The 24,058-nt window shown below is 39.5% G+C and overlaps 1 protein-coding gene and 1 pseudogene across 1 annotated transcript; one reads left to right on the forward strand and one right to left on the reverse strand.

Moving 5' to 3' along the window:
• Window positions 1-1,215: 1,215 nt before the first annotated feature.
• Window positions 1,216-10,140, reverse strand: LOC113616544 (RING finger protein 11-like; annotated as a pseudogene).
• On the forward strand, window positions 3,015-23,834 carry LOC113616542 (centrosomal protein of 78 kDa-like). Its single transcript, XM_027099926.1, is given in 11 exon segments — window positions 3,015-3,088; window positions 3,261-3,424; window positions 3,427-3,480; window positions 6,593-6,765; window positions 6,857-6,929; window positions 7,985-8,088; window positions 10,140-10,270; window positions 22,138-22,306; window positions 22,629-22,676; window positions 23,205-23,369; window positions 23,371-23,834. Coding segments are annotated over 11 exon segments (1,413 nt in total). The 3' UTR covers window positions 23,629-23,834.
• Window positions 23,835-24,058: the final 224 nt, after the last annotated feature.

Here is a 24,058-nt window from a genome sequence, read left to right on the forward strand (position 1 = left end):
GTTGGATATACAGCACTGACTGTACATGTGATTTAATGGTATAGTATTTAGACATTCTGGTTTATAATTTAATATATGGTGGACATCTTCCTATGAAAATATTTGGAGACCTAAATCTAATTTATTTATTTATTTATTTATTTTTCCTCCAAATTTGCTTTATGTAGTTGGATATAAATTAATGAACCAAAACTTAAGCAAGATACATGTAAGGATTTAATAGAACCTGATACTGTAATTCTTTCAGTTTTTCTCAAACTCATCATGGGGCTTGTAAGAAAATTAACCAACATGGATACTACTACAGTTGAATGTCAAATCCTTAAGTGCTTATGACATACTAAATTCTTCTATAATGCACTTATGAAGAACCCTTCAAGAGACTTGTGTTTTGTATGTAGAAAAGTGTTGATTTCTTTGAGGAGTGAAGCATTCAGCTTTCGTGGATAAATCCTTGTTAGGCTGAGGCAATCATTATCATATCCCTCTTTGCCATGAATTGTCTTATGAATGGTCATATCAGTCTGTTTTGGCAAATGAGTAATTAGGGGAAGGCTGTTATTGTGCTTATGAGAATGATATTTTTCTCTGAAAAAAGATAAATATGCATTAGGAAAATGACCATTGGGACTCTTTTTCTGCTTCCTCCTTGTTTTGTTAGAATATGATACTTGGTTTTACAGCAGCTATCTTGTGACCCTGAGATGACTGTATGCCAATAACGACAAATGGTAGATTAGAAAGAACCAGCAAAGACAGAAAACAGCAACATCAGTAGTAACAACAATCACAGCAAAAAAACAATGGGACCTTAACTTGTGGAGTTCCTATAAAGTAAAAAATAAATGCTCTATGTTTATTCTAAAAAAAAAAAAAAGAACCATGCAAAAAAGCTTAAAACTACCTTTTTTGTGCCAGTGTTATAAAATGTAGCTTTAAATAAAACCTTGACCCAAATGCCAGCAACTTCAGTAAAGAATTTGGGTATGGGGAAGAAGAAAGATATCTCACTTAGGAAAAACAACCAGTATCTTTCTCCTAATCTTCTACACACAATTGAAACATTTATAGCTAATGTAACACTTTACACAAATCCTATGTACTGGAGCAATAACAAGATCTAAATACAATTATATTTTTAAACACTGGGCGAAGGCTTTACATAAAAATAGCATCCTACTTTTCCCCCTGAATTTCTAAAATATCACATACTTTTCCCCAACATCTGAAGCCATTCAGGAATTTTTAGGAAACTTTCATGCATGATCTTAATTCCTAATCCCCCGCTCTTTGGGCTCAACGACAAAAGATCAAAACCACCAAAAATGATGGTTCTATTGAAGTCAGGTGAGAGACACTGGCTCAGTTAGTCTCCTGGGACAAAAGCAGTGCTGCATCAACTGTCTCCATGCAGGAGGGGCATGTGAAGGATCTCATCAGCCAGTCATCTGTACAGCCCAGGTGACCTGCATACACAGCAGAAATCAAATTGGGTTCTCATAAACAAAGTCCACCATACAGATCACACACTCCTGGATCTTTTTTTATAATATTTGTTTTATTTTATTGATTGATTTTTTTTTTTTTGGTTGCGCTGGGTCTTAGTTGCAGGCGGTGGGCTCCTTAGTTATGGCATGCAAACTCTTAGTTGCAGCATGCGTGTGCGATCTAGTTCCATGACCAGGGAACGAACCCGGGCCCCCTGCATTGGGAGTGCGGAGACTTTAGCCAGTGCACCACCAGGGAAGCCCCCCGGATTCTTTTTTCTGATCCGTTTCTTCCAGGGTCATAAACTCCTTTAGGCTGATGCTGTATGAGGCCTATTCTTTTGAGCTATCCTATTTTGTTCCTCTCAGCTGTGTTGCTAGGCGAGTCTGGCTAGGTGTTGGATGATAGACCAAAACTGGAACTTGATCCAGATATGGCAGCAGCGGCTCCTGATCCAGCTCCGTCCCTTTGCCAAAGCTAGCCCAGCCGGACTGAGACTTGTGAGGCAGGGAGATGTCATCCGAAGTGGGGGACTTAAGGCACTTCCCCATCTGTCAGACAGAGAAAGAAAAATCCTGTATGATCTCACTTTATATGGAATTTTTAAAAAAGCTCATAGAGGCAGGGGGTGGAGGGTGGGTGAAATGGGTAAAGGTGGTCAATATGTACAAACTGCCAGTGATAAATAAGTCCTGGGGATGTGACTATAGTTAATAATACCGTATTGCATATTTAAAATTTGCTAAGAGAGTAGATCTTAAAAGTCCTCATCACAAGAAAAAAAGATTTCTACCATGTATGGTAATGGATGTTAACTAGACGTACTGTGGTGATCATTTTTTAAATTGAAGTATAGTTGATTTACAGTATTATATTGTAATAACAATATATTAGAACCCAGTGATTCAATATTTTTATAGATTATACTCCATTTAAAGTTATTATAAAACATTGGCTATCCTTATAGCTTATTTATTTTATGCATAGTAGTTTGTGCCTCTTCATCCCCTCCCCTACCCCTATCTTGCCCCTCCCCCCTTCCCTCTACCCACTGGTAATCACTGCTTTGATGTCTACATCTGTGCGTTCATTTCCTTTCTGTTACATTTATTGTTTATTTTTTAGATTCCACATGCGAGTGATAACATCCCGTATTTGTCTTTCTCTGTTTGACTTATTTCACTAAGCATAATAGTGTTGCAGCAAAAATAGAAATGAAGTTTTTCCTCTCCAGAAAATAAGGAAAGTAAAGGGGACAGTGAACAGGCTAGAGAAGACACATAAACTGGCCTGAAAGGGTTAATCGATCCTAGTTTTATTTAAACTGTTACTGATTTGTACTGTCTGTAACTAGACCTAAGTTTCACAAAGCTAAATTACATCCTGTTCCTATCACTCCCTAGCTGTCAGTGTAAATTACATCCTGCATCTGGTGCTTAAGCTCCCTGCACTGTCTTGTAGCAAATCACCCTGTGTAGCTGTTTGCATTTCAGGAAGCAGATGGCAGCCAGATAAGGCAGAGGCAAATGAACCCAATTACCGGTCCGCCGGACCCAGTTACCGGACTGCCTGACGCCAGCGATGCCGGTTTTGAAATAATGCAAGAAGAAGAATGCAAGACCTTTACCACTTTGATCCTTATTACCACTCCCTGGACTGAGATGGCCGCCTGAGGGGCCAGGAGGCTAGCCGGGTCTTCCAGGCGTGTGTGGGCATCCTGTGTGCAGCCAGCGTCCCCGAGGCCACGCTCGGCCCATCATCACTGAGTGAAGCTGTGCCGCGACAGCACAGCCGACATTTTTCTGGCGCTGTGAGGACCTGTGTGCATTGCAGGATTCGGTGCCTCTGCCCGCCGTGGGCGCCTCCCTGTGGGAGGGCCTGCCGGACTTCAACACCCACCACCTGCGCAGGGTGGACTGGGCGCCGCCCCTGAGCACCCTCTGCCCCCGATCTGTATCCAGAGCTTCTTCCAGCCATGGCTTGGCGATACGGGTTTGTACTTTCCACTTCCAGGGGCTCTCGTGTCGGCGCTGCAAAGCAGAGTTTTAGATGGTACAAAGTGGAGGGTGGGCACTAGAACCGGTGCCCAGTGCCCAGGTGTGCGTGCACTAGACGGGGCATGTGGCCTAGGACTCCTGCCGGCTCGGTGATCCTGGCTGAGTGCCTTAAGGCTTCTAGGTCTCAGTGTTCTCATCTGTAGCATGGGCTTAACAGGACTCACTCTCTGTGGCGGTTACAAGGTCACTCTCTGTGGCAGTTACAAGGTCGCACTCTGTTAATGCTTATAGACTCTACAATGTAGAACACTTAGCACAGTTTGGAGCATTGTTCATTGTTCCACAGATATTACCTGGTCTGTTGAATGACTTTGCCTGGTACACGCCAAAGCAATTAGGAAATTGATATATCCCAGCTTCATTTCCTTTTCATTAAAACAGGGCTCAGGAAAAAAAAATTTTTTTTCAATAGTCCTATCATACAGTGGAAAGAGCACTGGTGTGAAGGCAGCTTAGGGTTTGAATTCCAGAGTTTATGCTCTCTGTGGCCTGGGCAGGTTTCTTTTGCACTACAATCCCCACACTTGTAAAATGACATTAAAAACCACCCTTTCTGTGGGTTCTTAGAATTAATTAAGCAGGTTATGTGTGTAGAGTATCCTGGCACTTGAATGAGTTGTCAGAACCAAGCGCTGCTGGAGAGGATGCTTCTGCCCTAGGTAATGTCCCCTTCTACTGGGCGGCAAGTAAACACAAGCACAGTAGTCAGTGCTAGGGAAGAAGTGAGTTCTGGTGTTACAGAGAACAGAATCTTGTTTTTTTTAATTTAATTTTTATTTTATATTGGAGCATAGTTGATTTACAATATTGTGTTAGTTTCAGGTGTACAGCAAAGTGATTCCATTATACATATATCCATTCTTTTTCAGATTCTTTTCCCATACAGGTTGTTACAGGATATGGAGTAGAGTTCCTTGTGCTATGCAGTACGTCCTTGTTGATTACCTATTTTATATACAGTCGTGTGTATATGTTAATCCCAAATTCCTAACTTATCCCTCCCCACCATGTTTCCCCTTTGCAGAGCACAGAATCTTGGAAGGGAAAGTTCAGGGTAGGCTTCTTGGAGGAGGTGCCATCCTTTCTAAGGATATGTAGAAGCTCCTGGGGTGGCAGGAGGGAGCAGTGTGTGTCAAAGTTGGAGAAATATAAGAAAATATGGCAAAACTAAGATACAGGACTGGAACTCAGTGTTTGGGAAAGAAATGAGAGTTGATACTGGAAACCTAGTGGGGCCCAACAGAAAGGGGCCTTGTTTGTCCTGTCAGAAGTTTAGATGTTTATCCTAAAGGCTGTGGGAAACCCTAAAGAACAGTGAGATGGACTTCTGGTTTAGAGACTCACTCAGACCTCCATGTGGAAGGCACTTGATTGGGTGCAGGGTGAATTGTAATCTAAGGGTCCCACTTAAGTTATAAAAGGTTGAAATGGATTTTGCAGATCTGAGAGAGAATGGGTGGGGCCTGGTGACCAGTTAGAAAAGGAAGGGCAGCCAAGTGTGGGTGACGGTTTACAGCTGCATCTTTTTGTGAGATACAGAGCACAGTAGGAAAGGGATTGGGGGTGGGGAGAGGATCTTACTTCATCTTCAGTGCTTTAGAGGGGCCTGGTAGACAGGTCTGGGCCCAAGGTACAGATCTGAGCTTTTTGGGAGGACAGGTATTTGAAGGCATGGGAGATACTTAGGTTACCCACAAGAAGATCCAAAGAATCATAGGTCTGAGGGCTTTTAAAGTGAGTATATTGAGGATGTTTATAAGCTGAAAGAAAGTAGCCAGCAGAGAAAGGGTATTAAGATCTAGGAGAGGAAATGATTGTTCATTTGTTTTCAAAAAGTTGAATACTTATCGTGAGCCTGGCCCTTTTCTAGGATCTGGGGTTCACACCATGTGTCATCTCTTCTGTAAGAACAGTTCAACTCATCCCCTGGTGAAGAGAAATTAGATTTTTCTTTGCATCCCATTCAGGTGTAGGAACTGTTCCGCACCTCTGAAGGGACTTTACTTAACCAGAGTAATAAGTTAGAAATCAAAAGAAATTAGAGCTGGAAGGCCACTGTACTTAATTTTGCCTAATATTTTACATTGATTGTAAGAAAAATTTATTGCAGAGCCCATTCTCTTCAGAGTTCCTTCACTGAACTTTCCTCATGTCTTGCATCCAGTGGGTCCAGCTTGTAGATTTTGGCCTCCTCCTAAATTTGCTTCTTCATCCACATTGCATTTTGCCCGGACTATGGCAGAAGCTCCTGGGTGGTTTCGCGGCCCCTGGACTCAGTTCCTCTAAGTTCATCTGCCTACTGGGGTTGAGTGATCTTCTAACATGAAAAGATAACGCCTAAAATAATGCTGCTAATGGCTTGCCCACACAGAGTTAGTGCATATTAGCCGCCCAGCGTGTGCTCTGCCCAGAGGCGTGTAGTCTGAACTGTGCTCTACCAAGCCTCCTGGGGCTCTTTGGCCCTGAGGAAGGGGAGCTTTTTGTGATCACTCCCTTTATCTAACTGGTCCTTCAGCAGCGGGGTGCCTTTTGCTAATCAGTGGAGGCACCCTTACTCAGCCAGTGGTAGCCCCGGACCTCATCACCTGTGGGATACAAGCCATGCTCTCTCCCAGGCTTGATTCGACCAACATCTCTATTTTCTGTCCCTTCTCACACTTGGACCCCTGGCCTTTAGTCATCCCCACCTGCAGTGCCCAGCAGGAGTCAGGCTTGAGTGTCTTTGCAAAGGTGCTCCCTCTGCAGTTAATGCACCTCCTCCTCCAACTCTGCATAGCCTCATCTTTCTCGATTGTACTTCAGGGTTATCATGAAGCCGTCAGACATAACTTTTAGCTTCCATAGGAACCTCTGTGCATAAAGGTTATGGTTCTTTATCTCATGTGATTGAAATTTTGAGTTTACACATGTCCCTCCTTAATGAGGCTTTAAGGGCAGGAGTGGTTTCTAATCCTTAGCACAGAGCAGACGCTTTTTTTCTTTTTAGTTGTTTAACGGTGATAAAATGTATGGTTTATATCACTCATTTTACAATAATTTTGCTTTAGGTTCTGACAGAAATAAAGTTTCCAGAAGTTGTGTTCCTGCAATAAGAAATAAAGATGTGACCTTCCAGTTGTGTAAAGCTCTTAGACGCTGTGTAAGTGCGTCAGGTGCGCTAAGGAACCTGGAACTAAGTGGGCTAGTTGTGAGAGAAAGAGACGTAACTATGTTAACAAAGGTAAGCCTTCATTGTGTCCTGCCAACATTTGATAGTTGCTTTTGGGGCAAACTAAAGGGGTAAAATTTTAAACTGTTCCTCCCCATTAAAGGGATTGAATAAATCGGCCACTTTGGGGCACCTGTGTCTTGCGAATTGTCCAATTGGAGATGGAGGTTTAGAAAGTGAGTTTCAGTCTTGTTTAAGTCTCTTCCCATCAGACTGGTCTCGTGATTTCCTACACACCACGTTACTTCCTGTCTACCTTTTCTTGGTGTTGTTCATGCCTGGATTGTCTCCTATACCTGCTCAAACCTTGGTCCATTCTCATTTGTACCATGGAAGTTTGTCATGCTGGATACTGTCAGAATTAATCTTACTTAAGTCTGTGTTAAGCCATAAACCACATGTTTTGTATATTTTCTGTTTTTTGTGTTTGTTTATATTTTTATGGTTTCTCTTCAAGAAATATGGGAAGGGAAATAGCAAGATATAAAGAGCAAAAAAGTCATCATGATCTTTAAATTGTTAGAACATGTATCTGCAATCATAATTATACTGCACTGTGGTATGTGTTAAAATAGGAAATATATGTAACGTCCCGTAGGAGCAGCAAATTCAATGGTGTTGGTGAGGGTGTGTCATGGAAGTAATCACAAAGCAGGTGACTCTTGATTGGGGTCCTGAAACATTAGTGTGTGTTCCCTGTGTCCAGTAGTGGTCTGGAGGGGTCAGGAAGCCTGCCTTTCAATTTGAGGGAACAGAGGGTTTGAGGTCCTCTCTCTTCTATTGCTCTAGTATACTGCATAGCAGCTAATAAAATACTGGGTTTATAGTTGACATTTAAGTCGCTGATTGATCATCAAGATTGGCATGTATCATTGGAAATGAAAATCAGAAGAGTCTTAGGCTTTTTAGGTTTTTCTTTTTTTCCCCTTTGTCTCAAATGTATGTAGTACTTTACTGAGTGGTTGGGAATAAAGTTTGCAGTATTCAGTGTATTCAGTTTTAGTACCGAAATAGAATTAAACTGTTGCTGTAAACTGGAATAACACTTCGTTACTGACAAGTTTTAGAATGCATCAGTTCATCAATTACCTGTTTGGGAAGATTGCAGTTAATGATTTTAAGAATGTGGCTATAAACCTCCAATTGACTCAAGAAAAGCAAATAAATCAAGATTGACAAATGTATAGGCTCTTCATCTTATTGTGTGTGTGGGTTTTTATTTTCCTTTTAGTTATTTGTCAAGGTATAAAGAACTCTATCACTCTTAAGACAGTAAACTTCACGGGGTATAATCTGACATGGCAGGGAACAGATCACATGGCCTAGATCTTAAAGGTGATTTTATGTTTAAACTTTCATGAAAACATGTGATTGGAGCACATTAACATATTGATACAGATGGCAGTTAAATTTGTCTTTTAATACATGTGAGTGCATCTTTTCTTTTGTTGAAAGAATCTGACCAAATGGTAATGTGAATTGCTGTTGCATAAAGTATAGTGTTGAATCCCCAGTCTTTGCACTTGAGTTTAACAACTCTGTGGTTTTCTATCTTCTTCCTGAGACACTTAATCTCAGGTCCATCCTCGTCACACAGAGTGGTAAATTAGAGAACGATTAATATCACCATTTACAGAAGTGAGACTGAAATCTCAACCATACTGAACATAGGAACTGAAGGGGCCTCTCAGCAGTTCAGAGAGTTATTACCAAGCCAGTCAGCTGAATTCTGTTCAGTTTTCTCCATAGCAGAGCCTTCCAGGTCCTTCTTTTGAGCTTATTTATTTTTATACACAATTCTGTGTGGATACTGTACATAATACTAAATAGTATTAACTGGGTTTAACTGGTGATGTATTTACATCAATATCTAGCTTCGTTTTGTTGATATCTTTTTTAGGGGCTTTCCATTCATCAAAGCTCGTGATGTATGTAATCAGTTGCTGGTGTGTAGCTATATTTATGATATATAGGGCTTGAATTGGGAAAGGTGGATGGTCATTCTTCTTGCTTTTTAAACTGACAGAGCCTTACAAGAAGCACTTCCCTCTCTGAAATAAATCCATGTAAAACATGTTTGTTCGCTCTCCCAATGCAACTGTGTAGTTGTGTGGATTTGGCACACGACTGGCAGCCTTGTGGTTGTATGTAAACAAGAAAGCCTGTTCTCCAGTCTGCAAATCAGCTGTTAGCCAGTAAAATGAACTTTACTGCCATTTCTGACCCCTCACATGGAGCTGTCATACTCAAGAATGTTCATATGTTTTCAAGAAATGTTGTTTATGGGCTATATGTACAAATTCCTGATCTGAAAGCCAATATAAAGCAACATCTCCCAAACCTCTGCTGTCTCACCAGGCCACACACATTCCCTCGCTTCTGGCCGCATGGCAAGCTAATACTGTCAGTATCAGATTCTCCTTCCCAGTGGTTCTGGGAGACTGCATAGTTGCTCTGTGAGAGGCACCTCTGCTGAGGTTGAGAGAAGAGCATCTTGGGTGTCAGTCCTGCCCTTGCATGCCCAGAGAGAAGGATGTGCGCCTTGTTCTCCTGTTGGGATTTTCCTATGCTGCAGGTTTGCAGCTTGTTGTCAAAATGATGTCCTAGTGACTTGTCTTCTGCATAGTTACATAATCCCAGCACACTTCTTTATGATCTGTAGACTTTTATGGGGTTGTGGCCAGGTCAGGTTTTAAATGTTTGGAAATGTCCAACTGAATAACATTGCAGTGACAGTGAAGCTTGACAGGAGAATTGTATTACTGTTACCCTAGTTTTGGCTTAAGGGTGATGAGAAGATGAAATTTTTGATGGGTCAGTTTTAGTTATGTATGTGTATGTTATTTACTTTTTTAAATTCTAACATCTGTTTTATACACAGCTTAGATATGTTGACTTTCTGATTATTCTTCTGATTCTTTATCAGTCCCTTTACTGATGTATTTTCCTCTGAAAAACTACATTTTCTTCCAGACTGTTTTTGTCTGATAGCGAAAAATAAATTTTTCATTTGCAGTCAAAAGTTGATCTGAGAAAAAATGGTTACCTTGGATCTTCCCTTGGCTTCTGTGAAAGAAACTTAATAAAATAATATGGGCAATTCCCATTACTAATCCTAACCATGTACAACAGAGGTCTGTACAGTAACATAGCAAAAATAAGTTACTGTACTTTTAATTAGTCATTGCCTGTTTTAGACTAAGGAGCAGTGAGAGACGTTTATAAATAATGATACCTCAGATCACTTTTGTTAAATGTCCTCTAATATTTGCATATTTGGTATCTGGCTTGTGTTGTCTTTTATACAATCTTGTCTTCTTTCTTTGCACTATAGTTTAACAACTCTGTGGTTTCCTATCTTCTTCTTGTGACACTCAGGTCCATGAGAATTTCCTGTGACTGTGACAGTAGAGAGTCCTTCCTCCTCAGAAATTGAAGAGGTCGATGATTCCTCAGAAAGTGTTCAGGAAGAGCCAGAGAAAATCCATTTGAAACAAGAAGCATTGCCGGTACAAAGGTATCACTTTAAAGCTATAGAGAAGATTATTTTTCAAACGGAAGCCTGATTGCAACACTGCACAGCTTGTGTGAGGGTTCTGTTTTCTACTCCCATCTGCATTGTATCCCCTTGAATGGTTAACCTTAGACCAAGGTGAATGGTGGACATTTGAACTCTAAGAAATAAAAATCAAAACATGTCGTTAGTAATATATTTTCCTTTCCTTAGAACCTTAGTATATTAGATTTAGGGAGAACCTTAGTGATCATAAGATAAAGAAATTGAGTTCTGAATGAATATAGTCAGCTGATTCAGTGCTCTTGTTTTACAGATGAGAAAATTGACAGTTCTAGTTGAACTCTCTTTTTACAAGAGGAAAATATGGCCTCATTTTAAATAAAAGTAAAGTTGAAAAAAGTTTTGATGTCGATATTCTCCTTTCCTAAAATAAAAAATATCAAGAAGCTACATTCTATTACCAAATAAACCTGACCTCTATTGTCATTCCATACTTTTGTTTGTATGGACAGAAAAGAAAAATTGATTTTCGTAAGAAATTTTTGCACCTAAAATATAATATATTTATTTTATTTCAACTTTAATGAAGAGCTGAACATTTCTAGTAAATAAAGGAACACCATTTGGGGGGGACCTTGTCTTTGTGCTACAAAGTCCCATGTTTAATTTTTAAAAATTATTTAATATGATTTTCTTTTCGTATGAAACTTGACCGGTTTCAGAACTAATTATCCCATTATTGTAGGACTATGGGAATTAACTCTTTGATTTTCAAAAGAGAAAGTTAGATTTTTATTTTTTAATTAAAATTAATGATAATATAGAGAAATTTTAAGAAAAAAACTTAGAAAATTATGAAATGTTAGAGTAGGAGAAATCTATAGTTCATGTAGTGTTACCCTCTTTCATTTTATAAATGAGCACCTACAATTTGTAGCACGTAAGTGGTTTATTAGTAAATGGCAGAGTACGACAAGACCCTAGAGCATCTAACCCGCATTCCTTGTCATTTTAGATGTGTTGTATTCATTTCCTTCATGAGTAGACCAAGAGATTGTATTTCTAATAGTAATGATAGACACTGGGGAGGACCAAGAAGTTTACACACTGGGACCACAGAATAGCAGATTCAGAATGCACTGAGAACCCTTTCAGCTCTTCTCCATTTTGACAAGACACTACAAGGATGGTATCAAAGTGTTTAAGTATATAAGCCCACAACAATCAAGGGATTTCAACATAGTTTTGAAAGACGGAAGACAAGTGTAAGAGTGTGAAACTGAGGCAGTAGGACAGAGGAAAAGCATCACCTAGAATATGCACAGGGACCACCTGCAACTGAGGAGGATTCTGACCCCACCTGCAGAAGTAGCCCCATGCTCAGATGCGCATGTAGGAGAGAGGGTGGAGTTAGTTAAAAGTGTGACTGAAATAGGGGAGCTCATTGAAGGGTTGTGTTTGGAGGAGTGGACTCCCAGCCCCGCCCTCACTCTCCTGAAATGAGATGATTTCATTTTGAAAACAGTGAAACTGGCGAGAACTAGGGCAGCTAGTGTGAGTTTTTAACACCCTAGAAAATTGTGTTTGGGGGAGATCCTATTACAGTTACTCCCCGCTTCTTCCTGCATAAGAAAACCAGTCAATCGTTGACTTCAGGGAGCTTTCTGCGCTCATTCTTAAATAGAAAATAACTGTCATTTGCCTGATAGTTGAGTAAAGCTTACAACATGAGAGAGAGGAAAAAGTGTGAAAACGTATCCTGGTAGGACCGGGGACAATTTAGGGAACAAAATAATTTAAGAAAAAACCCTAATTAGTATTCTGAGGGAAATTTAAAAAGAGCTAGCAACTATAAAATAAGGCTAGGGTGTTAATTAAAAAGAGAATGGTCAGAAAGCAAGAGAGTTCTCTTGGAAATGAAAATATGGTTGCTGAAATAACTTCAGTAGGAATCTAAAAAATTTCTCATTATATAAAAAAGAAAGACACAGTGGAAAATGTGATAGCAATATGTTAAAGAGGTTGCATCTGGGAGATGCAACATGTAACTATTAGAAACTCCAGACCCAGAAAAAAAATGGAGGGAAGCTGTCAAAGGGCAACAAAATTCCCCACAGCTTAAAGTAGACATCAGGCCTCTGATTGAAAATAGTTACTCAAGTTTTGAACATGATGAACAAGAATAGACTCACACCTAGGCACCCTTCATTATGAAACTTTAAAATACTGAAAAAATAATTTAACATAGAATAAAATACTGACAGGATACATCCATTCCAGAGAGAAAAATACTGGTCACCTAAAAAGAAAAAGTTAAAATCTGATTTTATCATACTTGTCATCAGCACCATGGATCCTGGAAGGCATTAGAAAGATACCTCCAAAGTTTTTCAGGCACATAATTTTCACCCTAGGTGTTTGTATCCAGCCAAACTATCAGTCATAAGTGGAGGCTGAAGAAGATATTTTGTACACAAAGAAATTTGAAAATTTGACCTCCTGTGCTACACCTTAAGCTATTTATAGAAATAACCCAGCAAAATGAGGCAATAAACCAAGAAGGAAGGTAATAGGGGATTCAGTGCAGAGAGCAGCTAGTCTAGATTGGAGAGGCTTCTATTGATTGTGTGATTGAGAGCTTAGAAACACCTTGAGGCATATCATACTTACTAGGTATTAGGCACTGTTGGAAGGGAGGAGGGAGAGGAAGAGGAGAAGGAACTTGAACTCCAGAGGACAAAAGGCTATACTGACATAAACCTGAAGCAAACTAAGCTATGGTTGATTTTTAACCTACTATTGGTGAGGAAGAGAAGAATCCACTTAAACTTGACACTATAGATGTCCCCCTTTTCAGCAACACACGGGGGTAATGACCACCTATCTAATTTGTTGTCCAAACCAGAACTTGTCCAAACTCCTTACACTTCAATAGTGTAAGGAGGCGCTCTAATGCTGTAACATCAGGACAACAGGTATAAACTGGAACAGCCCAAGGCGGCTTGGGGTATGTGGTCACCCTGCACAAGGGCAGTGACACTGACACAGTATGGAACGAGGTGTAGTCTATACACAGAGACAGTACATCTGCAGTGGGCAATATTAATTTCATTGTAATAATGGCAATACTGTCTTGGTTTGCAGCTTTTATTGTCAACTTGCATGTAATAACAAATAACTAACCTAAACTATACTTAGTATGTATTTGCATTAACTTGGTATGTACTGAAATGTACTAGTATGTACTTAGTATATATTAGGCTCTAAGTGTTTTTGCATATATTAACTCATTTAATCCTCTGAATAGCCTTATGAGGTTGGTGCTAATATCATTCCCACTTTTGTGAAAAGGAAGCTAAGACAGGGTAGGAACTTGCCCAGGCTGTACCTAATTTAGGGTTGGATCGAGGTTTTGAGTTTAGGCTCTCTACCTGTTGTCTTAAACCTTACTCCCTACTGACTCTCAAATAACAGAAGACTTAACTGCACATAGAACAGAATATAAATTTCAACTCTGACAATGTAAAAGCTAGGTCTGGAAGGTAGACAGGAGGTAGAAAAAAGGGAAGATGGTATGAATGTCCTCATTTTACAAAGCGTGACGTTGAGAGAGTTTATAGTTGATCAACAATGTAGGTTTTTAAGTATATCACTAGAAGTCAAAGAGATCATGAGCAGTGGAATAACTAATGATGACATAACTTTACTGAGCAGTGTGGACATAGGAAGAGTGTAAAGGAACTAAACCCTTACTTAGTAAAATAGAAAGTGAACAGATAATGCCTCCAGCTTAGTCAGAAAATGATCATGTAAGAGTATTACGTGGAAATGGAGAAGAATTCAAAATAACAATAGTTGGACCTCCCTGGTGTCTCAGTGGTTAATAATCTGCCTGCCAAGGCAGGGGACATGGGTTCGAGCCCTAGTCCGGGAAGATCCCAAATGCCGCGGAGCAACGAAGCCTGTGCGCCACAACTACAGAGCCTGTGCTCTAGAGCCTGCGAGCCACAACTACTGAGCCCACGTGCCACAACTACTGAAGCCCGCCTGCCTAGATCCTGTGCTCCATGACAAGAGAAGCCACTGCAATGAAGAGTAGCCCCCGCTCACCGCAACTAGAGAAAGGCTGCACGCAGCAATGAAGACCCTACTCAGCCAAAAATAAATAAATAATAATAATTTAAAAATAACAGTAGTTGACGTAAACCTCATAAAAAAGGAAATCCAAACAGCCAGTAAACACAGAAAAGTGTACGACTTCATTAAGTAATAAGAGAAAAGTGAGTCAAAACCAATGAAACTACATGCCAATCAGTTTGACAAATACATAAAGTGTGGTAGTATCAGGTATTGTAGACCTGGAGTACTATGGGAATCCTCTACCCTGCTTATACTGGAGTATAAATCGACACAACTACTTTGGAAAGCATTTAGCACTCTCCATCAACTGAATGTATATAAATAGCCTGGGACCCAGCAGCCCTCACCCCTGCCCTGTGTAAATGCACCAGAATAGCCGGCACAGCAGGATTCCTGTCCATGATTTGCATTAGCACAAACTGAAAACAAACTAAATGTCCATTAAGAGTCAAAAATTAAATAAATTATGTGTATTCGTACAGTGGGAAAACTATCAAGCAATAAAATTGAATGAACTAGAGCTACAGGCTGCAATGTGGATGAATTTTTTAAACCTATGTTGAGTGAAAGAAATAAGATAGAAAAGACTTCATATACTATGATCGTCTACATAAAGTTAGATGACAAAACTAAACTCTTGTTAGGGATGCATGCAGGTTAAAGGAAAGGATTGTCAAGAAATGAGGATGGTGTTTAACTGGGAAGAAGGAAGGAGATTGTGATGGGAAAAGGATATGGGGGGGTTTTGAGATGCTGACAAGTATCAATACTTTCAGATTCGAGTACTGGTTATGTAAGTATTCTCTTTGTCACACTGACCGTTTTGTTCTGTGCACTTCTCAGTACGCATATCGTATTTTACAATTAAAAACCTGAGTAAAGAATCGGTCGCTTCTTGAGTGCTGGATGTGGGAGTGGGATGAGACTATTTCATTTTAAGCCCTTCACTACTGTTTGCATTCACATGTTATTCATTCAGCATTAATTGAACATATGCTGCGTACCATGCACTCTTCTAATTTTATATGTGTTTTAACTCATGTAATCCTCACAAGAGCTCTGTGATACGGGAGCTTATCTCCATTTTATAGATGAGGAAGTTGAGGCCTAGAGTTATAGAACTTGTCCAAGGTTATATAGCTAATGGGTAGTGCCAGGCCCATTTGCCTCAGAGAATCTGAATTTTTACAATATAATCTAAAAGAGAAATTTAATTGCTAATTATAAGAAAAAACATTGCCATTAAAGAAGATGACAAGTTTTCATCTATCCAGTTAGAGAAAAACACACAGTCTGTCTTTCACACACATACATCTTGTATTGGCAGGGATTTTCCTTATTAAGCAATTATTTATTGACCGCCTACGTTGTGCTAGGCACAGGTGCTGGGGATAAACACTTAATAAAATACACCCCCATCTTCAAATAACTTGCACTCTACATGAGGAAATAAGCCAACAGTTGTAGTAGAGGTTATATACCAAGTGATACATCGCTGATGGCAGTATAAAATCTCAGAAATCTTTTTTTCTTAATAGTAATCTTTTATTTATTTATTTTTATATTTATTTTTGGCTGTGTTGGGTCTTCGTTTCTGTGCGAGGGCTTTCTCTAGTTGAGGGCTTTCTCTAGTTGCGGCGAGCAGGGGCCACTCTTCATCGCAGTGCGTAGGGCTCTTCACTACCGCGGCCTCTCTTGTTGCGGAGCAAAGGCTCCAGACGCACAGGCTCAGTAGTTGTGGCTCACGGGCTTAGCTGCTCCGCGGCATGTGGGATCTTCCCAGACCAGGGCTTGAACCCGCGTCCCCTGCATTGGCAGGCAGATTTTCAACCACTGCGCCACCAGGGCAGCCCCAAAATCTCAGAAATCTTTTGGAAAGAAGTTTGGAGATAGGTACCTCAGAGCCTTAAAAATGTTCATTGCTTTGACCTCAAACTCATTTTTATGGATTTCTTGCAAGAACGTTATTCTCAATACAGAAAAAAGCTTTCATGCGTAAAAACGGTTATTTTGTCTTATAATATTGAAAAGTTGGAAAGAATTTAAATGTGTAAAGTGGTTAACCAGTAAACCCACTCAGTGGAATATTCTGTAGCCCACATAAAAAAATCTAGGTTATGAATCCCCTGATTATATGAGAAATGATTGATTTCAATGTTAAATGGAGAAAAGGTGAACCTAAAATTTGATATCCAATATGATGGGAGCTTTGTCCCAGAAAAATCACCCTAGCCAGTGTACAGAAGGGAGGGAGAGCAGATGACAGGAAGGAAAATTATTCCAAAGCCTTATCATTAGTCTTACCTAAGTAATAGAATATCAAGCAATTTTACTTTCTAACTTTTTTGCTTCCATATTTCCATGTAAGGGGCATGAATTACTAATACTTTGTGGGAGGAGGGTACACTTTTTCACAAAAATTTAACACTGTGTTCTAATTCCCTCCACTAGAGGGAGAAACTATTTCATGTAATTGCACTTTGATGTGCTATTTAGAACCAGTCAGAAAGTTTTACTCTACTTTCCTGTGGTGAGGGTTTTTTTGTTTGTTTGCTTATTTGTTTAGAAATTCTTTGAAATCGGTTTTAGAAGATTTATTAAACCATTATATTGAAAGTAGAGGAATTTTGCAATTTTTCCCCCTTTTTCCCCATTGAAAACTTGGCTGGCTTTAGTCATGAAACATTAAAGAATTTGAAGTTCTTAGACTGTCAGTTTTTTAAACATGATCTGAATATAAAAATATATGTTCATTGAGTAAATTTTTGAAAACAATGGACAACTCATTGAAGGAAATAAAAGCCACCTCTGCATGTACACACACCTAATCTGCTCTTTTGTCTGAAAAATGTATGAAAAATATTTTGTCTTATCACTAAATACTCTTCTGCATCAGAGAATTTGATTAAGCTTATGCACCATCTCCCAGGAAAAACGCAGAGATATATTTTGAATGTAGAACTCCTGAAGCCCATTCATTAACTCTAGTTGAGACCTGTTGTCATTATTTTCTTAGTGGCTTCATAGCACATTCCTTCATATGGTGAGCTGTTTTTGTTTAAACCAATCCTAATTTGGAGGCTCTTAGCTTTCTTCTAGGGTTTGGGTATAAACAATCTTATGACATCATGTTGGTAGATAAATCTTTGCCCACATCTTTGATTTCCTTAGGGTAAAACCCCTGATGTAGGATTGTTGTTAGGTACCAAAAGCTACTCTCCAGAAAGTCATACCAGCTCCTCTCCCAATGATGGCATATAATAGAGTTCCTCATTCTTTAAGTGATTGTTCAAAGCAGCTAAAATGTATAAATATACCTTACTGTTTTCATAAGTGTAGGTATTCTGATTGTTTATCGCTGCATAGGAGACCACCCTGAAACAGTGGCGTAAAACAATGAAAATCGTTTATTTTGTTCACGAACCTGGAAGTTGAGTAGAATATTAATTCTTTTACTGCACTCTTACTGACTGAAAACAATACCTATTTGACTAGCTCACAGTTCTGTAGGTCAGAAGTCCAGGCACAGCGTGACTGCGTTTCCTGCTCAGATACACACTGGAACATGTGGGTTCCCTCCCAAGAGTGTTAAAGCATGTGAAATTTAAGTGTAAGACACTGAGCCCCAAATGTTGGATGTTCACCATAGTTTGTGTGGGTCACAGAGCTGAAATCAAGATGTCAGTCAGGCTGTGTTAGCATCCAGAGGCTCTGGGAAAGAATGCCTCCAGTCTTCTTCGGCTTGTTGGCATAATTCAGATTCTGCAGTTGCAGGACAGAGGTCCCCATTTCCTTGCTGGCTGTCAGTCGGGGGACAGTCTCAGGTCCTAGAGGCCTCTCGCTTGCCTTCCCTGCCGCAGCATTGGACTTATTCAGAGCCAGCAATGGAGAGTCTCCCTCTTGTCCCTTTTGAACTTCAATTCAGGAAGAGTTCAGGTCCTTTTCATAGGGTGCCTGAGTAGGTCACATCCACCTAGAATAATCTCCCTATCTTAAAAAATCAACTGATTTTGAACCTTAATTCCATCTGCAAAATCCCTTCATTACAGCACATAGATTTAGAGTTTGATTGGATAAGTGGAAGGTTTGTGTACTTCAGTAAGTAGGAATCTTGGGGGCTCTGTTAGAATTCTGCCTATTGCAAGCAGTGTCCCCACTTCAAGGAGCGAAGTGTCTTAGTTCCTGAAACTCCTAAGGGAGTTTATCAGTGTTCACTTTATTTCAGTGTCCTTGGTGAATGGGAAGACTACCACCTCTGTGAACAGGAATGGCACCCAGCTTCCTGAGTCCACAGTGTGGCTCTGCTACTTAGTGGTGTGACCTTGGCTGTGCTGCTCTACTTATTCTACTTCTCTGCCTCTTGTTTCCCTCATCTGGAAAATAGGGCTTCCCTGGTGGTGCAGTGGTTGAGAGTCCGCCTGTCGATGCAGGGGACACGGGTTCGCGCCCCGGTCCGGGAGGATCCCACATGCCGCGGAGCGGCTAGGCCCAAGAGCCTTGGCCGCTGAGCCTGCTTGTCCAGAGCCTGTGCTCCGCAATGGGAGAGGCCACAACAGTGAGAGGCCCGCGTAACGCAAAAAAACAAAAACAAAAACATGGAGTTAGTGATCGTTCTTTCCTCGTAGGGTTTTTTGTTTTACACATTTATTTTATTTATTTTTGGCTGCGTTAGTTCTTCGTTGCTGCTCACGGGCTTTCTCCAGTTGCGTCGAGCGGGGGGCTACTCTTCGTTGCAGTGTGGTGGCATCTCTTATTGCAGAGCACAGGCTCTAGGCGTGCAGGCTTCAGTAGTTGTGGCACGTGGGTTCTAGAGCGTAGGCTCAGTAGTCGTGGTGCACGGGCTTAGCTGCTCCGTGGCATGTGGGTTCTTCCCGGACTAGGGCTCGAACCCGTGTCCCCTGCACTGGCAGGTGGATTCTTAACCACTGTGCCAGCAGGAAAGCCCCCTTTTAGGGTTTTGATGATTAGATTATTTCATACCCAGGGAACTCCAGGAACAGTGCTTGACTGTGAATTGCTTTAAAAGTGATTACTTTTTAAAAACATGCTTTTGAATCTGCAATTAGGCAATTCAGGTGTGTTAAGCATGTTCATTAATAGGACTTCCTGCTGTAAAGAGAGCCACAAATAGAATTTTTCTTTCTTGGTCTTAACTTCTTATTTCTGACTTACTATGTTATATGCATATGCCTTTTATGGTGGGCTGCCACAAATTTATGTTGGGAAGAGTGGAATTTAAATAAATCTTACCTATGCTAATTTGATAGATTTTGATAATTCATTTCACTAGCATGATATGATATTACCAGTAGCAGACTAAAATCTGAGTTCACTTCTGGCTCTGCCCCTAAATCCTGATGAGACCAATAGCTGGAAAGGCTTTGGGATATTATACTATGAATTAGTTATAATATTGACTCTGTTTGTTTAGGAAAACCTGGAGGAGTGACTAAAGCAGTTAAAGGAGGAAAGAGTAATAAGACTGAAGGCTGATAAACGAGTCAGTGAGGTAAACAAGTTTCTTCTTCTGCTTTAGAGAGTGTTTTGGTTTTATTTTGATTTGATTTTAAGCCATATACACATAATTTGTAAGCTTTAAAACTGTAATATGTTGCAAATTGGTTGTGTAATATGGACTTTTGCATTTACTGGTATTTAGTGATCATATGATCTATATTCTGGAAAGCATGTTTTTAAAAATGTGAAAATCTGGTTTTGTTATGTGTGTGTGTGTGTGTGTGTGTGCGTGCGTGCTTTTATATGACATTAGCTTATTTCCTGTTCATGATTCTTTGATTCAAAAAGGCACTTTTTGTGCATATACTGTATATACAGTAACATAAAATACACGATGAGACTCTCCTGGCAATGAATTAGGAAAGTGAATCATTTAAATAAATTTAAGATATTGGAAAACTTCTGAGAATGCAATGAAAGATAAAAATATATACTATGAGAATTACATTAGGGAATGTGCATGAAAGCAGGGCATAATCTAAAAAGTTCTATCTAAATATAATTTATCACAGGGTGAGTGTAGGGAGGAATTTTTGAAAGTGCATCCATTGGATTGGCGGACACTCATTCAATAAATGTTTAGCACCTGCTCATGTAAGGCACAAGGGGCATCATGAACATTAATGGCCTTTCTGAGAAATACTAGAGTTGAGCTTACAGGGGGTTTTAAGTGCATAGATGATGAGCGGAAGGGGAAGAGTGCACAGGGGGAATATTTTCAAGAAGCCAAAGAAAATATTGGTGATTGTACATTTAATAAATTGGGTTGGGTATGATTTAGGACTTTTAAACGTAAGCATTAGATATTTTGCTCACTAAAGTTAATTCTTAACATTCAGCAGAGTTGTAATATGTTTTATTCAAATCAGATTCTATATTTCATTTTCTAATTTAAGAGAAACTTAAAGCAGGTAATTTTCTAATGTGGAATGAGGCTCCATTATGAATTGAACTAGTTAGAAATGTGATCTTTTGTGAAAAATCATTAATAAAACAATAACTTTGGTTTATTTATATACCACCTAAGTGTTTATATAGGAAACTTTGTTGGGTGCCTGTGGGTTTTGGTTACTGTGTGATATGGTCTCTGTCTTTACTGGTGGAAAGTTAGGTTAATTACAAATTAATTACATTTTGAGTGTTTTAGTTTTGTTCCTTGGAAATAGGCAAGACTACTTCTGAGGACAATGAGAAAAAATCATGTCAGACATTTTTAGCCGCCTTTTATAGCTGGAACATGAAAATGCCCAATTAAGAAATATGAATTTCTCTTTGTCTGAAACCCTTCATGCCCACTCATTGACAAGCTTGATCCTGGGTGATGCAGGTGTTTTGGGCAGCATTGAGAATTCTTTGCAGAAGTTCCAGGCTTTCTTGGATGTCCTTAAAGATGCTGGGTTAGTTCATTTCTCTTCATGGCCGTTCTTCTCTTTGCGACTATAATGGTAGTTTGCTGAGGAACTGGAGCAATTTTCATCACTTCCGTGGCCATATTTAGTGTAATAATAGGTAATATAGTTGACTTTTTAAAATGAGGAATTAAATTTGTTAAGAAATGCAAATAGGGAAGCCTGCTTTGGTAGAGTGGGGAGCTCATTATAAAAGAGTAACCTGTAGATAATTAGTAGGTGTAGGTTTTTGTAAAGACTAAATTGAAGGCAGTTTTCATTGAAAATATTCGGGAATGCATAAGAATTTTCCTATCTTTCACTTATTTTGCTTGTTTGATAAGTCTGAATTAAAGTTATTTTTGCCTTAGACGTAAAAATTATTATTAATCTGCAGGGGAGATATAGGTCAGTGGTTCTCAACTGGGAGCAATTTTGCTGGAAGAGGGAAGTGGAGATGGATAGTTGATGGAGTGGTGTTTTGTCAGTGAATGAATTGGTGTTGGTGTTGGGAAGGAAGGAACAAACACATTCTTGGAAACTGGAGGAAAGGTGGTAAAGAAGTGTGGGAATAGAGGTGTGACAGGCAGTGGACGAAATGCATGGTACATGTTGAAGCTCCTAGTGAGACAGTGGGATGTGTCTTAGAGGATGAATCTGGAAAGGGCTGAGATTTTGGGGGAGAGAGAGGCTTGTCTGGAGTAGGATGTTGGCTTTTAAGAGTTTTAGAAGTATTTCATGATTGTAGGTCTGGGGAAATCTAAACTGCTCTTATGTGATTATAATAACCTTTGTCTTTTCTCCTTTTCTCCTCTGGTCCAGGCTTGGGCAGCTGGCCACAATGGCTGGTACAGATCAGTCAGATTTTCATTTACTAGGTCGTCCCCAGATGAATTCTACTGTTAGTAGTCCATGTAAAGAAGAAAAGGGACTTGAAGAAGAAAAATCAGAATCAAAACAGGGTGCCCCAGGACAAATGAAAAATATCCAAGTAAGTGGACAGAACAGCACTTAATGATTCTAAGAGTGATTAGCAAAAAGGAAATGACCAAGTCAGGGAGAAAACAATAATGATCAATCTCTAATAGTTCACATGCTCAGGAGCTAGAAGACTCTGGAATCCTTTCCAAATCTGAGATTAGTAAATGTTTGCCCATTTCATGATACTGTATTGTTGTAAATAAGGAGACTGGAAGTTCTTTCGAAAATTTATGAGTTAAAGCAAACTATCCTTAATGAAGAAAGAAAACATTAGAGAAAATATTCCAGATTTTAAATTATATAAATGTCTATTCTATTCATATTTTATTTAGGTTTCTATTTGTATGCAGTCAGCTTACAATGAAGGAACACTAATGAAGGTACACATACTGATATAATTTTTAAAATAAGTAATCCAGACATAGCTAATAGGTAACATATTACAGTGACTCACCTGGTTATGGGAATGGGAGGGGAAAACCTGTCAGCTTTTCCTCTAGCCTTACTTGGAGCCCCCATCAACCAATCTCAGACTGGTCTTGGGAACTGACAGCTTGAGAACACAGTCTGGTCACAAACTATATACTGTTTGCATGTGCCTGGAGGATAGAAGAGAAATTAATTATCTTACAGAATAGGGTTTTATTTTTAGTGAGGGAAAGGAAATGGGTAATAACTACCCCAGTCACCAAAGTCTGAAAATGTAGCGGACATACCCTTGGATATAGCTAGGTTAAGCTGAGATCACTTGGCAAGATATAATTAGAAAAAAACTGGCTCTGAAATCTGAATATTGACTGTGTTAATAATAAGATCACAGAGTAACACTGAAGTTTTGAACTCTACTTTTTAATGGTTGGCTTTGTTCATCACTGAATTTTTGTCTTGTCTTTTGTTTTTCCATCCAGTTTCAGAAAATTACAGGTGATGCTAGGATTCCTTTGCCTCTCGACTCCTTCCATGTCCCAGTGTCTACTCAGGAGGCCTTAGAAACTTCCAAAGACAACCTGGGGGTCCCAGTCACAGAGCAGCGGCAGGAGTCTTTTGAAGATTTCATTGCTAGAACATGTTCTCCCTTCAGCAGACATCATTTCTGGAACTGGAAGTCAAAGAAAAGAAGAGGAATTATCTAGAAATAGCAGGTCTTCTTCAGAGAAAATGAGCAAAGCAGGTGAATATACCAAAAAATACTCTGCTAGGAAACAACCTGGGAAGGACCTGCATTCCTGCTCTGACTCACCTGTAAAGCGGAAAAGCAAAGGAATTGGGCAAAATAATTCTTTGGTTAATAAACCAATTAAAAGTGAGTCTTCGAAAAAACATTTCTGTTAAGAAAGAGAGTAGAATAGTGACTTTCATCAAAGACAACTAAAAGTAAACTCAATCTACTAGAACATTCTGAAAGTGATACTCCTGGATGTGACTGTGAATTTCAAGAAAGCATCCATACTCTATCACGCCTAACATAGGTCTAAATCTTTTAAAATTATGTTTTTGCCTTCAAATTTTAATAAATTACTTATGTTTTTATTATAGCATATGGTGGTTTCAGTTACTTGACTGGAAGCCATTAGAGAAAGATTTATCTATACTTTTTAATTATAATGGAAGTTTTGGTGTACTTTCCTTGTGACACTTTGCACCATTCATTCAGCTAGTGTTTACTGAGGGCTTCATATGTACAGTACTTTTCTGGGTGCTATTGCTTTCAGCAGTGAACAAAATAAAGCCTTTACTCTCCTGGAACTAGCACTCTGTGTTG

Source organism: Aethalodelphis obliquidens, unplaced genomic scaffold (assembly GCF_003676395.1).
Source record: "Aethalodelphis obliquidens isolate GAN/ISIS:26980383/991018 unplaced genomic scaffold, ASM367639v1 scaffold150, whole genome shotgun sequence".
Lineage (NCBI taxonomy): Eukaryota > Metazoa > Chordata > Mammalia > Artiodactyla > Delphinidae > Aethalodelphis > Aethalodelphis obliquidens.